The sequence below is a fragment of the Amblyraja radiata genome, chromosome 37 (assembly GCF_010909765.2).
Source record: "Amblyraja radiata isolate CabotCenter1 chromosome 37, sAmbRad1.1.pri, whole genome shotgun sequence".
NCBI lineage: Eukaryota > Metazoa > Chordata > Chondrichthyes > Rajiformes > Rajidae > Amblyraja > Amblyraja radiata.
In genome coordinates, this window is record NC_045992.1 from 13,374,300 (window position 1) to 13,391,499 (window position 17,200).

Consider the following 17,200-nt stretch of genomic DNA (forward strand, 5'->3'; position numbering starts at 1 on the left):
TCATTAAATTCATCTTCATGTTAGTTATTCCATGTGGGTAGTCTGAGCTAGACAACTGAATTTAAAAATTACAACTGCATTGAAAAACTCCTGCATTATGACATCTAGATGTCCCAAAATACAGCCAATAAGTATGTTTAAAGAGCAGTAATTATTCTAAGAGAAGAAATGCAATAGCCAGTTTGAGCATGGTGTGACTCCAGAAAATGTGATAAGATGATCAGTTTTAGGAGGGCTTGCAGAGTTGGAACATTAATTGAAACCCCTGGTCGTCCTGAAATAAAATATTTTTCATTACCAAGAGTAGATGAGACCACAACTTAATGTGGCATGTAAAAATACCATCATTGCCACTGCAGATCCTCCTCGAGAGTGCATTTGTGTGTCAACTGGGATTATGCACTCAAGTCTCTTGATTAGAACTTTTGCCCACGGCCTTCTCACATTTTGGCGGACTGTGATTAAAATAACTTGAATTATGATATTCAAGCCCGATGTCTGATTACCACTCCTAGACATTGTAACTAGAGCTGAATATAAAACATATTTCCCACATTTCCATGTTATCAGCACATCGCAAAATATAACATAATATGACAATGACATTTGTTTCTCTTAAAGAAGGAACTGCAGATGCTGGAAAATCGAAGGTAGACAAAAGTGCTGGAGAAACTCAGCGGGTGCAGCAGCATCTATGGAGCGAAGGAAATAGGCAACGTTTCGGGCCGAAACCCTTCTTCAGACTCGGATTCAGTCTGAAGAATGGTTTCGGGCCGAAACGTTGCCTATTTCCTTCGCTCCATAGATGCTGCTGCACCCGCTGAGTTTCTCCAGCACTTTTGTCTACCTTTGTTTCTCTTAAAATGTGCTTGTCTTCAGTATGAGCTATCTTTGCAGCTTCTCTTCAATTCAACTGTTGACTGGCTCTAGTTTTCGGATTTAAAATAACAAACATATGATTTTGACCAATGTATCACAACACATAAGACTCTTGACCATCTCAACTTAGTTGTGCAACATAACTTAGAAGTTTCCTGCCAAGAGGTGGATGATGGTTAATTGAAGAATTGTGGCAGTATTAAATGCAAAAACCCTACAAATCTGAAAACTATTTTGCTATGACCCTTTAAATAGTTAATCTGCAATCAGAACAAAATTGTAAACACTACAACACGTATCACAGTTTGTCATTTTGTAACAGGATAATGAAACGAACAAAAATATTGTGTTGCTGCTGATCTGGATGATATTTGCTGCTTTTCAGATTGGTTTAACATTTCCATGGATGACATGATTGGGAACATCTGCATATAAACCACATTTATAAAGCCAGCATCAAAGCTACTCCTGAATCTCACTAAAACAGTATTGAAATTTAGAATGCTGGTAAAAATGTGGCAGTCATTGTCTCTAACTTAAAAGGTAAATCAGCATTAAAGAAAATGCAAGTCCAACGTCCCTTATGCTAGTTTGGGAGCCAATGGAGATGAACAGTCTTGGTGACAAATTATCGAACATGCAGTATCATACCATCTAGTTCAGCAAAAAAGGGTGCAGTGTGTATTTTTGAGTTCTTTAATCCCGAATGTATGTATTCAGGCCTCAACATTTATTTCTTCTCCCTCATACATCTGCTTCCCATTCCCAGCAGAGTCTTGGTGCTTCCATTCAATTTCCAACTAAACCAATAGCCCATGGCAAGATTCAGCACTGATCCCTCTCCAGCTGGAAAGGAAAGGTATGTTATTTGGCAGAACTCGAGCTGCTGTGATGACTGCTGCATACGTATGGAAATAATGATCCCACAATCATGGTCTTTTAATTGATATTGAAAAGCATTCACTTTTTTTATTCCATTAAAGTCTGCCTGAGTAGCACTGACAGACAACTAACAAGAACCGTTAGGTGGAAAAGGTAGCCAAATTCTTGCAAAATATGAAAAGACAAAAACCACAAAACCAGCATTAAGAATAAATTTTAGAGACGATTCCAGATCTCAGATTTGATACTCATTTTGGTTTCATACTGTAGTTCAAATAAATTGCAGTTGTAATGTTATTTTTTCCTGCATTGGAAAACAATACAATTTTCTGCATTTAGTTTGATAAAATAGCTGAAATAACAAATAAAGATAATACCAAAGCAGGTAGATTCTATACATAGAGGAAAGTGGTTGTGGGGTAGAAAAAACAATAAAGGAGTAAATTCCAATGCACCTATTGCTATTAAGATTATTCATGATAATGTTTTAAATACATAAACTCTCTTAAGTTTAGAAAAAGTAATTACTGTATTTACAATTCTACTGCGACAAAAGTATTCTTATTCACTGTTTGATTAAGCAGGTGCATGTCCTTAAAAGGATACTTGGGTGAACACATTTGAAAAAATGAATAATTGTTTAGATGCAATTACATTTTAACACATTTTTATAATAATTGTAAGAATTTTGATTAAAGTATATACTTGTTTAAAGCCAAAATCTATCCCTATTTACAATGCAGAACAGAGATAAGCAGATCAGCTTTGGACCAGAAAATAACTGATTTTGATAACTCTCTTGCATTCAACGGCACTGGCATAAAACTGCCAATGTACCAAACCAACCTGCAATTCAATAAAGTTCATTAGAGAGAAAGAAATTGCAACTGGAATCCAATTAAGAAAGTTCAGCAATGCATTTAGTTTCTGTTATATCTTGTGCTAAGTAAGTACAACGTATCCAGAGGATTTTAATGTACCGCATTTAATACACAGCAGTGTTTGGATCTGAAAATCCAAGCTACAATATACGTGAAGGTAGACACAAAATGCTGGAGTAACTCAGGCTGAAGTCTGATGAAGGGTCTCGATCCGAAACGTCACCCATTCCTTCTCTCCAGAGATGCTGCCTGTCCCGCTGAGTTGTGTCTACCTTCGCTTTAAACCAGCATCTACAGTTCTTTCCTACAATATACGTGATATGTATCAGAAAGTTAGCTTGGTTTACAATATGTGTGCATTGCAGTCCTGTAAAATAAAGGATGCATGGGTGGATCCGTGATAAAAATTGAAACAATGGAATGATGGATTCGACTTTCAGAATATGCTGTTTTCAGTGGCATTATTTAATGATATTCCATATTTGCCCTGTGGTTGAATATTTTAACGCTACCTCTAATTAGGATACCAGTTTAGTAATATTCACCTATGAAAGCCTGACAAAATTACCTTATTATGGTTAGAGAATGAATAAATTGACCATTGCCAAGGATGAAGTAACAGTATGTCTTAACGAGAGTGATTCAAGCCCTGTTTTTGTTTTGGTTGAAGAAGTCTCTGAGTTTCGTGTTGTAAATTTCTTGATGACAACTTGATCTTTTAACATAAAACATTACTCTGTGTTGGCTCTTTGTTACAAAAGTCTCAGAATTAATCACACTTACTGCTTCCCTCCACAGCCCATTTGCCACCTTATTCAGCATTATTTGGTTAGGATAAATCAAGCACTTCTAAAGCCTTGGGAAAGTAAATGTGTACAACTGGTAAATTATTGGTCCGCAAACTAAATAAACTCTCCTCGGAATGGAAGTGTATTTGTGCTTTGTTGCAACCAACGGTAGCATAGTCTTGAAAGTGGCATGTTTTCAGGCTCGTCCAATTCACGGAATCCCAAGCGATTCAGAATCTCATAAACACCTGCTTTCGCGGCAACCTAGAAAAATAGATATGAAGATAATGATTTACCATCAAAATTCTAGGATTCTAAGTTCAGATTCTAAGTTCAGGACCACTGCAACGTTTAATTTGTTGTACAGTAATATTATGGTTTAAATTGACCAACCACTTGTTAGAATTAAAAGTGTTCTGCTGGAGGGAAATAAAACAATGAGCAATAGATATACATAAAATGATAGCCCACAAAAGAGCCAAACTTAGACACAAAATGCTGGAGTAACCCGGCGGATCAGGCAGCATCTCTGGAAAACGTGGATAAGTGACTTTTCTGGTCAGGACCCTACTTCTGACTGATTGCAGCAGAAAAGAAGCTGGTAAAGAGGGGCAGGACAACATGGCAAGTCATAGGTGAATGCAAGGTGAAAGGTATATTTTTTGATAGGCCGATTGTTGGACAAAGACCAGAGATGAAAAGACTAAATAGGATAAAGAGTTGCGAATTGTTAAGCTCGGAGATAGAAAAGTTGCGTAAATTGTGTAACCATTCTACGGGATAGAGGGGGGGGGACAAGACAAAAGATAAATTCAATTGGTCTGACAATATAAAGTAATTGGAAATCAGTTATTTAAAATAAATCCTTGTTTCTGCGCAGTTACATTGAAACTGACAGTGGAGGCTAAAGTTAATTTTGAAGCCTTAAATCTCACTGATTAGATAACCCGTTAGCTGAAGCAATACTTATATGGCATTTATTTTTTTAATGAAACTTAGTCATAGACATGTACAGCATGACAACTGGCCCAACTTGCCCATAATGACCAAGTTGCCTACCTGAGCTAGTCTTATTTGTCTGCATTTGGCCATGTATCTCTAAACTATTTTCTATCCATGTATCTGCCCAATTATCTTTAAAGCATTAACTGTCCCTGCCTCTACCACTTCCTGTGACAGTTTGTCCATCTACCCACCACCCTCTGTGAAAAAGTTGCCCTCCTCACCATAAATCTATGCACTCTCCCTTTATGCAGTCTCCATAAAATTGGGAAAATAACCATGACCATTCATCTTATCCAGCCCCTCATGATTTTGTATACCACAACAGGCTAACCCTCAAAACTCCCTGCCGATCTAGTCTCTTTATAGCTCAAATCATCCAGTCGTGGTATCATCATTGTGCCTCTTCTCTGCACAACTTCTTGCTTAATGACATCTTTCCAAAACAAGGTGACCACAACGGCACGCCATACGCCACGTGTGGTCTTGCCAACCACATGTACAGTTGTAACATGATGTCTCAACTCTTGTACTCAATGCCCTAACCAATAAAGGCAGCCTCTCTATCTACGTTGCCATTTTCATTGAACCATGTATTGTACCCCGACGGGTCTCCACTCTACAACATTCTCCAGGGTTCTGCCGTTACTGTATTTTTGCACCATTATAACTTTAATAATTTCATTCCTATAGCAGGGTGACCAGAACCATACAGTACTTTGGGTACTCAGTCCTCCAAATACATCCTGCCCTGCTTTAGCTTCGCAAAATGCAAATCACGGACTTGTTCGGGTTGGTAATTACCCTATTGCTTTTAATATACTTGTAGAAGCTCTTGGAATTCCTCTTTACATTATCTATCAAAGTATCTAATTCTTTTTTTTACCCACCTTAATCAACCAGAGAGGCATTAAAGTAATTGATCCTTTGAGACTATCAAAAACATTTTTTTTAAATTATCACAGCAATGCAAAAAGGTACATAGAAAACAAGGAATATAATATGAATGTTTCAATCTAAATCATGTTTTCCATATTTATTAATACTTTCACTGCTTATGGTAACAGCATGTGGACTCACCCTTCCAGTTAAAAAATATCAAAAACTAGTAAAATGTTAAATCCCCCCCCCCCCCCCCCCCCCCCCCGCAATCAGCCTGAACGGTACCATCCCAAAACATTGCTTATCCATTTTCTAAATGGAGAGAGATTGAAAATGAGTAGGAGGGAACTGCAGATGCTGGTTTAAACCAGAACTAGGCACAGAAGCTGGAGTAACTCCGCGGGTCAGGCAGCATCCTTGGAGAAAAGGATGTCTGAAGAAGGGTCTCGACCCAAAACGTCACCTATTCCTTTTCTCCAGAGATGCTGCGTGACGCGCTGAGTTACTCCAGCATCTTGTGTCTATCTTTAGATTTATCACCCTTGGTCTCCTGATCCAAATCATGAATATAGATTGTGACCAACTGAGACCCCAGCAGCAATCCTTACAGCATTTCACTAGTTATCAGAGATCAAGGCAACTCCAACCTTGTATAATTATACTGCTGAATGGTGGCAGGCAAATACATGCCATCTGGCCAGTAGCAAGAAAGACAATAATCCTTGCACCATTGCCTCTTGGACAAGATGTAAGAAAAGATTGGTGTGAGCTCAAGAGTTACTTGCCAAGAAGGCTAAACTGGTGCAGCAGGAGGAAATGGTCTTAATGTTCCCCTGCACTGTAATCTGGCTGCTGTCCTTGGCTCTGGAATCTCCGGGCTACTGACAAATGCTTAGGACCAGCTGATGTTCTCTCAGTGTTTTAGTGAAATGTAAATTTTAGAAGTAATGTTGTGATCAAAAATAGAAATTTCACTTAGGGCAGAATCTGCATTTGATTGTTTAAAGATGAACAAAGAACATTTTGTCCAGAATATCAGATGGAAATAGTAATTGTATGAATATTAAAATGGCTCATTTAACAGTTAGAGTGCAAGAGAGTTTTTTTTATTGTTCTCCCGTGTAAATCATTCCCAGAAGCTGCCTGGCCTCTTCTGGCCATTTATATTAGTGACTCGAGTGACAGGGTTTCACCTGCTATCAAGGCCATTCAGGGGTGAGCCATTCTCTTGCGCAGAAACGCTTGCAAGGTGCAGATCTTCTGAACAACTGGTGGCTATATTTCCTTAGACTCTGGATATAGCTGAAATAAATTGTGCACTCCCAACTATGAGTTTAGCCAGTTATCAGAGGACCCACCCAAATGGATTTTAAATTCAATTTGAAAATAAGAATCATGCATCTGTATTAGCAATGAAGAAAGAGCTGGCTAGAGTAGATTGAAACCAATATATCAGAAAAACAGCAGTTACGCAACAGCTTGTGTTTAAGGACATATATAGTGATTATTTTACAAGAATATGTTCTGTTAAAAACAAATACAAATATTTGGCGATCTAAGAAATGGCATCAAATTGAATAAAAAGGCACACAATCTTGCAAAGATTACCATGAGGTCAGATGATTGGGTAAAATTTAGAAAGAAGCAAAGGAGGACCAAAGTAAAATTTAACCTATAAATTGGATGTGATCGATTTATGGTGCACAATATCAGTGTTGCCATTTACCGTCATGCCAAATTAGGAATCACTGAAAAGAATTGCATAATTGGAACGTCCTCACCTCAGGAATTTGTTACTCCCCCCCCCCCCCCCCCTGACTCCCCTCACCCTCCCAATACTTTTAGAACCCAGTTTGCCTGTTCACAGAAACATTCATATCCTACCCACAGGCAAGTGGGTCAACAAAGTTACAGTGAACTCTCCATTGGAATCCATTATCAAGAAAGTATTAATGATAGAGGCCTTTGAGAACCACAAATATATAGTCAGATGGGTATCTGCATTTGGGGAAAAAATTGCATTTGGTGGAAACCTAAAATAAAAACACTACATGCTGGAAATACTCATCAGGTTAGTTACATATGTGGGAAAATAAACTGAGTTAATGTTTTAAGTGTTATGTTTCATAGTGTTTATTTTCCAATGTGGGATCCTAGAGCTGAAAATGTTATTTCTCTTCATACAAATGTGGCCTGACTTGTTGAGCGTATCCAGTATTTTCTGTCTTTATTTGGTGTCTAAGTCAAATTCACATTCTCAGTAATGTTGCCAGGATTCTTGCCGAAAGTCTCTCTTGAGGGATGCTACAATTGCTCTCTGCTGCATTAGAGAATTAAATAAAACTGAACAACAAAAGTTAAAAATCTTTGTCTATTGGTGTGATTCTATGGGTGGCTTCTGGAAATCAGAGAACGCTCTCTGTTCTAAGTAGTATTGTTATACGAGGGGGCACATAGCATTGTTTTGGAAGTGGCGCTAATCTAATTTTGTTTTGAGTTAAAAAACATTCAAGAGGTATTTTACAATACCATGTAAGGGTGGAAGGGTGGCCCAGTGGTAGATTTTCTACGTACAGTGCCAGAGACCCGGGTTCGATCCTGTCTACAGGTGCTGTCTGTACAGAGTTTGTACATTCTCCCTGTCACCTGTGTGAGTTTTCGGCGGGATCTCCGGTTTCCTCCCACACTCCAAAGACGTACAGGTTTGGATGTTAACTGGCTTTGTATAATTGTAAATTGTCCCTAGTGTGTGTAGGATTGCATTAGTGAGCAGGAATCGCTGATTGGCATGGACTCGGTGGGCCGAAGGGCCTGTTTCCGCACTGTATCTCTAAACTAAACTAAGAGCTGCTAATACTGTTAACACTGGAAAAACAATGCAGATGGATTTCGAGGCAGATCTATTTAAAGAGTATCATTGTCACTTCAGACCAAGCCAATTATAGCAATGTGGTCACCAGGTCATTTTTGCCCAGCTTATTGGAATGTCACTGAACAATTTTATATTTTAGTTTCGGGCACCATATCTAGCGTTGAGGATTGAGAGTCATGGGGATAGGTTTTCAGGTAACCTGATCATATCCATCTGTCAGCATTATTCAGACTGAATGAGCAGAAATATAGTGATTGGATTGCCTCCTATCATCCATTGGAAGCTGTTTCTATTTCTGTACTTACTTGCAAGGTAAGCTCATGCCTAGAATTTGGACACCATAACTTATTCCAACTCTCACAACTAAATCTATGTTGCAGATTTTTTATTGTGATGAAAAAATAAAATCTATATATTGATATATAAATTCAAAAATAGTGAATTCACTTATTTTCTCTGCTTTTCTGCTCATTATCTTTGGAATATTGTCAAGAGGCAGACAAGTTAAACAATCTGACATCTTTTGCACATCAGCCAACCTTACTGAACTAGTTACTGAATCTCAGTAAGACGTACCAGCATTGGCTTAAAGCCCAACACCAATCAGTTCAGGTCCACTGCCATAATAATTTTCCATAATTTGCATTCCTAGCACTGTCCTTTGCCTGCAACAACTGTCTGTGTGGAATCCAACTAAGTGCCATCAAAAATTTCTGACTTTCAAAATTAATGTAACTTACCATCAATGATGGAAAATCACATGGGACATGCACGATAGGTTCATAAAGGTACTCTTGGTTTTCCAGCAGTTTTTGTTTAAATGGATATTCAGTCACGGGCAGAATTATACACTCCTGGTGTATAATTCTTAATCATGGTGGTGGTAGAATGTGTGTGTGCCTAAATACTGATTTAAATACTAGTCATTGACAAAAGTGTTAAGCAGCAAAAGGTTCCACGTTGAAGAGCAGTGGAGTTATATGTTGGGATTAACAGAACATTGAAGACTATTAAAGCCAAATGGAATTCCCAATTTTATCATAGGATTTAAGGTGACACATTAATAATGCGCCTATATAACTTGAGATTCCAGGGAGTCTATACTTCTGAAAGGATTGAGGTAATTGATAAAGGGTCTGACACACATTCATTACTGCCTGGTTTAAAAAAAATAAAATGTAGATTTATTCCTTTTTAAAAACAAAGATTGCAGCTGACATAATAAAATTAATTGAGACAAAGTAGGTAAATGCATATTGTTTTAAATGATTGAGGAATCTAGATGGGTGTCTATTGGAGAGGGAATCAAATAGACACAAGAGATTTAGAAGTGGAGAGAGAAACCTTGCACTAGGTTCTGAAATTCTGTCAGGTTTAGCGATTGAAGTAGACAGTGTTAATATTTAAGAATAAATTGAAAAAGCGTGAAATAAGCAGATATTGGAACTTAGAGGCCAGTATTCATTGCTGGCCTCTACGCAGGTTGAGATGAACCACTTTTAGGGAACACTGGAGTCTTTTGATGGATTCCCCAAATATTTCATGCGGAATCCAGACCCTATGACAGTGAAGGAAGTGCAATATATTTCCAAATCGGATGATGAACAGGCATCATCTGAAGGGGAACAGGCAAGCAATGGTGTTCGATGATACAATACTCTAAAAGGGTGTACTCCTTTGGAGTATTTTATCCTCAATCCATTAACGGGTTTCACCAGGGTTTCTTGGCATGGTACTTGCTGCATTGATATCATGGGTAGTCATTTTCACATCAGCGCTGTAATTCAGCTTTTTTATCCATCTTTGGACCAAACTGTAATGAAGTCTTGAGAAGAGAGGTACTGGTAAGACCTAAACTCCTATTGATATGTTATTGGAGAGATTGTGCCAGTTGATGGCACTATGAAAATATCTTCCTTAATTTTGACTGTGACCGAGTAGATTGGGTGGTAATGAGCTGGATTGGATTTGTAATGAACAGGAAGCTTTCAATATAGTTGGGTAAATGTCAGTATTGTAACAGTACTGGAGCAACTTGGATAAAGGCCTGACTGGTGATAGATCACAAGCCATCGGTACCATTGCCAAGATGGTGTGTGGTCCCTTATCCTTTGCTGTATGCCGAGCTCTCAGCTATTTCTTGATATTATGTTAAGTAAATCAATTGGATAAAGTCCGACCTCTGATGCACTGGATATTAGGTAACATGCAAGTGGGATTAATGCACTAAACACATCTGACTGAATGGGGGTGCAAATGTTTCAGTCTTGGTTCCAGCAGGCACCAGCTGGCAAATTAATGACTTTGCTGCACATTTTGTCCTGATCATGTTCAAAATCTTTATCATATGAAGTAGGTTACCACATTTAATCAAAAGCTTCAATGGTTAAAGTTACGTTTGGGACAATCATCACTTTAACAACAAAAAAAACAAGTCAGCACCGGCAACAACCTACGTCACCTGGCAACAACCTATGACAGCACTTACGTCAGGAAAAGTTAAGCTACACCCATTGGTGTCAAACCTGCTGTTGCCGACTGTCCCTGAAAATGTTTCAACATGTCGAAAATCCAGCAGCGATCAGAAAGATGCTACGATTCTTTGGGCGACTGAGGAGACGACTCACGACCATACAGGCGACACCCCGGCAACCATGTGGCGACAGCCTAGTCGCCTAAAAAAATAGCCTAAATGGGACAGACCCATTAGGCATAAAAATCTAAGCTTCAGGTCCAGTGTAATAAATATGTCTCTGAAAACTATCAGATATGTCATTGTGCATATAAGGTGAATATTGAAAATCCATGGCACTATTTTAAAGTGTGAGTTATCCCTGATTTCCAAATCAATATTTATCTCTCAGTCAACATCATTATCCCTTGGAAAACATTGTTGTTTATGAGAACTTGCTGGGTACAAATTTGTTGTCATTGCCCACATTACAATTCAGAAAATGGTTTGAAATATGAAAGGGACTATATGAGACATTGTTGCTAATTTGCCAACAGCAATTTTGTTTTTATCATTGATGTGGGGGTAAATATTCGTCAAGTTGCCAAGAGAATTACTCTGGTTTTATTCAATTGTTGCTGTGGAACATAGATTGTGATAATTATTTTGATGATTGGGATTAAGCATACTAAAGGGCCTGTCCCACGAGCATGCGACTGCATGCGGCATGCGCAACCAAACCGGAAGCGGGGGCCGCGCGGAGGTCGAGTGATCCCCGTACAGGGCCTGTCCGACCAGCATGCGTCTGCATGCGGCGAGCACGACCAAACCGGAAGCGGGGGCCGCGCAGATGTCGAGTGATCCCGTACGAGTTGACGTGAAGTTCGAGCGAAGTCCGCGGGAAGTTCGCACTAGGCGTACGCCGTCAAGACGCTGCGTACGGCGTCAAAACGCTGCGTACGGCGTTGACGCTGCGCACGCCCGTCGAGGCGGTGCGTACGGCCTCAATGCGGCTGCGGGCCGGCAGGCCGTTGCCACGCGGAATTTTTGGACAGTGTCAGTTTTTCGGAGCCCCGCGCGATGTCGGGACCAGCTCCGCACAACTCCATATGGCTCCGGCGATCAAAGTGGGACCAACCCCGTGAGGCCATACGGCTCAAGCGACCACTCGCTTGTCGTATGCTCGTGGGACAGGTCCTTAATGCTGAAGACTGTACATTTTTACTACTTTTAGCACTGAGCGTCAGTATGAAGCACTTTCACGGCAATTATCCAATAGTGATATGTAAAGTAGATCTAAATCTAATGCATTATGTTATGCAACAACAACCTCAAAACATCCTTCAACACAGTTATGCACTCATTTTTCTATTGGATCTCTGATGGAGGAAGCCAATTTGTGTATGTTTTGTATTCAGAGATCATACCAGCTAAGAAAAGCTCTGAACAGGCCAGTTTTGTTTTTCTGGCAAGAACAAGATACTTTTTTGTACCATTAGTTTGGATCAAATATTAAATATTGTTATTTCAAAACTGATTTTCAATGCCTTGCTTGTTTTTTAAATTACCACCAGCTGTCATAGAAAAATTTAACCAGTAGTCATATTTTCTTACCGAAAATAACTAAGACAGTGCCTCTAACTGTTAACCAATTGTTGCCAAATTCAAATAGTAAACTAGCAGAAAATGATTATTGCCAATTCTAGTTTAAACACAACTCTTAACAAGACAGCTCTGTGACTTTTGTCTAGATGCCTTTTGTCTAGATACTTCATAGCTCACTACAAAGGGATAACCTTGACCATTTCAGAAAGATGGACAAGATGCTTGAGAGTGCTACTCTTAAAATCTCTCCACACATATTGCAGCAGCATTACCTTTAACTTTCTGTTAGCACCAGATAATTGTAGAAGAGAAAAATACCTAGCTAATATGTGAAAGAGTTAAATTGCTATAATGTAAAACAGACCACCTGACACTGGTGTCCAAAAAGCCAAGTTGTATTGATGTTCCCAATTAAGATAATGATGATATTAATTTTATTCTACAACCAGAGTGGCCAAATGCTTAGTTTAAAAACTGTTAATACAGGGATCCATTACTTCAAATGTAATTAATGGTAAAAAATGGAGCAAAATTACAAAAGAAAATCAGAGGGAAGCAAGAATAGTTTCATTATATTAATTACAGGTCTCAGATGATACTGATTCCAATGAACCCTTTAAGTAAATTTAGTACATTCATTAGTAATGATTGTGACTGAACTTGGCAGATGTCGCTTTTATATGCCATTCGGTAGATCAAACAAGCCAATACAAATTATCAGGGCTACTGGAGATGCAGAAAATGGATGTTTCCCACAGTACTTTGATGTGTGCTCATCATATGCTGTACAGATCATGGGATTGGAGCAGTTAAAACACCCTGCATGCCAGGAACTCCTTCATAATCCTTTTGCACTTTGTTTCATTTTGTAACATGTTGTCTAAACTCAGGATTGAAATTTCTGAACATATCTTAAAACAGTTACTTTACTGATTATTGAAGTAATGTTAACATGCTTGATATATTGGACTGAATTTGCAAATGAATGTGCTGTTCACTTAACAGGTTCATTGGAGTCAGTATCATCTGAGACCTATAATTAATATACTGAAACTATTCTTACTTCCCATGTTTATTATTTTTGCAATTTAACATCATTTCCTGCCTTGAATTAAATTTGAAATAATGGATATCAGTATTAAAGTTTTAAAAACAATAAGCATTCGGTCACTCTGATTGTAGAAGAAAATTAATATCTTAACTATCTTAATTGGGAACAACAATACCATTTGGCGTCTTGGACATCAGTGTCAGGTGGCCTGTTTTATATAATAGAAATATGATTATTTTACATATTAGATAAGTATTTTTTTCTCCTATTTACCTGGAGGTAATGGAAAGTTAAAAGTAATGCTACTGTAATATGTGTGGAGAGATTTTTAGAATTGCACTCTCAAGCATCTTGTCCATCTTTCTGAAATGGACAAAGATATCCACCTGCAGTGAGCTATGAAATATTTAGACAATCGGAATTTGATAAATCGTGGAGATGTCTTGTTAAGAGGTTTGTTTGTTGAAACAATAATTGGCAGGTTTCGCTAGTTTTCTGATGATTTGAATTTGGTATCTATTGGTTAACATCCATTTACTCTGATTTATGTTTTCTTGCAAAAAAATTCCAAAAGATGCCAAATAATTGCATCAATAAAACCAAGTAGTACTTTTAAATGCATTTAAATATAAATTTATAGAATATCTTATTTTTAAATATTTTAAGTATATCAATCAAAACAAATACACATAGGTTTTCTTTTACATAATAAACTGGCTCATGTACCTCCATTTAAAAATGTTTCACAATACTGAATAATACTTGGACACTTTAATGATGTTAAAATATATATGCTTTAAAATATAATGATGCTTTAAAATATACAGCAGTTTGGCAGCATCTGTGGAGGGAGAAACAGAATTAATGTTTTAGTTCGATGAGATAAAGATCTCGATAATGCGAATGATTCTGTTCTAACAAAAGGTCTTTCATCTAAAATGTTAGCTCCGTCCCTCCACAGATGCTGGCCTGAACCACTGAACACGTCCAGCCTTTTCAGGTTTTATTTCATAATTTCTGGCATTTGCAGTTTCTTTTGTATTCTTTGTTGATAATGCCAATGAAAAATAATTTCAAAATGTTTATAACCTCAAGCGATTATTTGTAGGGTGTGACAGGAGAACGGGATATGGAAACAATTGACTGATTGTGAAGGAAATATCCATCTCAAAAAGTAAAATTCCTTAGTAGTGCGAATAAATGTAAATCACAATAATCCCATATTATTCATGCAATCACAAAAAAAGGCAAGGAATCCTACACTGTATGTGGTTGAATAATCAACCATTTGAATTATTGCTATTGGAATGATTCAGACGTGTGTATGTGTTCCATCCTACTAGGGTAGCTAGGGAATTTAATTTGTTAATTAATAAAATGAATAAAACCATCCCCTCTCCTGGCCAATTCATCCCTTCCCACCCAAACCACCCCCTCCCCTGGCACTTTCTCTTGCAACCGCAGGAAATGCTACACTTGTTGCTTTACCTCCCACCTTGACTCCATTCAAGGACCCAAGCAGTCTTTCCAGGTGCGGCAGAGGTTCACCTGCACCTCCTCCAACCTCATCTATTGCATTTGCTGCTCTAGGTGTCAGCTACTCTACATCGGTGAGACCAAGCGTAGGCTTGGCAATCGCTTCGCCGAACACCTCCGCTCGGTTCGCAATAACCAACCTGATCTCCCGGTGGCTCAGCACTTCAACTCTCCCTCCCATTCCGAATCTGACCTTTCTGTCCTGGGCCTCCTCCATGGCCAGAGTGAGGCCCACCGTAAATTGGAGGAGCAGCACCTCATATTTCGCTTGGGCAGTTTACTCCCCAGCGGTATGAACATTGACTTGTCTAATTTCAGGTAGTCCTTAATTTATCCTCCCCTTCCTAGCTCTCCCTCAGCCCACTGGCTCCACCTCTTCCTTTCTTCTTCCCAGCCTCCCCCACCCTCACATAAGTCTGAAGAAGGGTCTTGACCCGAAACATTGCCTATTTCCTTCGCTCCATAGATGCTGCCTCACCTGCTGAGTTTCTCCAGCATTTTTGTCTACCTTGAATAAAACAACTAGTATCAGTCAGGATTACCTTGAAACTGTGTGTAGTTGTAAAATCTCAACTCATTTAACTGATGCTTTTTAGGGAAGAGATCCAGCATCCACATCTGGGCCTCTGTATTAAATCAAGCCCACAGCAATGTGGTTGACTTTAAATTTCCCTCCCAAACATCCTAGTGGTTGTAATTAAGAAAAACTCAGAATTAAATGAGATGCATCATTCTGTACCCACCCTAGCACAACCCTGTAAAAGTCTTCTTCATTAACATCTGAAGAATAGTTAGAAAATTAGGAGAGCTGTCCTACAAGCTAATCAGGCAACATTATATTAGGCTTAAGGGCCTGTCCCACTTTCACAACCTAATTCATGACCTTTTTTACTCATGGACATTTTTCATCAGGCTAGAAAAACGCCCCGACCTACATGATGCCACGAGTACCACGATGCCACGAATTCATAGCAAAAGGATTTGAGTATAGGAGCAGGGAGGTTCTACTGCAGTTGTACAGGGTCTTGATGAGACCACACCTGGAGTATTGCGTACAGTTTTGGTCTCCAAATCTGAGGAAGGACATTATTGCCATAGAGGGAGTGCAGAGAAGGTTCACCAGACTGATTCCTGGGATGTCAGGACTGTCTTATGAAGAAAGACTGGATAGACTTGGTTTATACTCTCTAGAATTTAGGAGATTGAGAGGGGATCTTATAGAAACTTACAAAATTCTTAAGGGGTTGGACAGGCTAGATGCAGGAAGATTGCTCCCGATGTTGGGGAAGTCCAGGACAAGGGGTCACAGCTTAAGGATAAGGGGGAAATCCTTTAAAACCGAGATGAGAAGAACTTTTTTCACACAGAGAGTGGTGAATCTCTGGAACTCTTTGCCACAGAGGGTAGTCGAGGCCAGTTCATTGGCTATATTTAAGAGGGAGTTAGATGTGGCCCTTGTGGCTAAGGGGATCAGAGGGTATGGAGAGAAGGCAGGTATGGGATACTGAGTTGGATGATCAGCCATGATCATATTGAATGGCGGTGCAGGCTCGAAGGGCTGAATGGCCTACTCCTGCACCTAATTTCTATGTTTCTATGTACCTACGGTAGAATCACGACCTACATACGACCTCGTGACGACCATGCTGCGAGTATGAGTCAAGGGAAAACTCGGTAAAGGTCGTGAATTACGTCGTGAAAGTGGGACAGGCCCGTTAGGTTTATTATCGTCATGTGTTCCAAGTTACGGTGAAAAGCTTTGTTTTGCGTGCTAGAGAAACAGATCAGATGTACCATAGATAGAGTAGGGTCTATACCAGATATAGGCACAATCAAGTGAAAAACAAGTAATTTCAAATAAATCAATTGAAAATCAAGGAAATGTGAAATGAAAAGGAGCGCTTGATAAATCCAAGTGGTCGGGCAATTAACTTGTTATAGGGAAAGTACAAACCTGTGTGAGAAGAGATTGAGTTAATCAGGTCTGTTAAAAGCTAAGATGAATGAGGGGCGATTTCATTGATAGATACAAAATTCTGATGAACTTAAACTGTACGGATGTGGGTGGCGGGCAGTATTCCTAGGACCAAGGGTCACAGTTTCAGGATATTGGGAAAGACATTTAGGATTGCAATAAGATATTCTTCACTGCGATTGGTGAACATGAGATTCTACCACAGCAGGTTTTGAAGACCAAGTCCTTAAATATATTTAAGAAAGAGAGAGGGTTTAGGTTTATTATTGTTACATGTATTGAGTGAACAGTTGGTATTCACCCTCGGGGAAAACATTTGTTTTGCATGAAATCCAAACAGATCAGATATATCGTACATAGATACAATCAGTTCGAACTTGGCATCAAGAGATTTA

At 38.9% G+C, this 17,200-nt stretch overlaps 1 protein-coding gene across 4 annotated transcripts in view; it reads right to left on the minus strand.

Annotated features, from left to right (window-relative positions):
- The window catches only part of pald1 (phosphatase domain containing paladin 1), a 188,600-nt gene that overhangs the window by 17,240 nt on the left and 154,160 nt on the right, over window positions 1–17,200 (minus strand). For 3 of the 4 annotated variants that reach the window (XM_033012959.1, XM_033012957.1, XM_033012958.1), the window contains exon 20: window positions 1,851–3,694. In XM_033012959.1, coding sequence (XP_032868850.1) covers window positions 3,545–3,694 — 150 coding nt within the window. In that variant the 3' untranslated portion in view covers window positions 1,851–3,544. Of the gene's footprint in view, window positions 1–1,850; window positions 3,695–17,200 lie in introns of those variants that run through there. The other variant, XR_004410053.1, reaches the window with a different exon arrangement.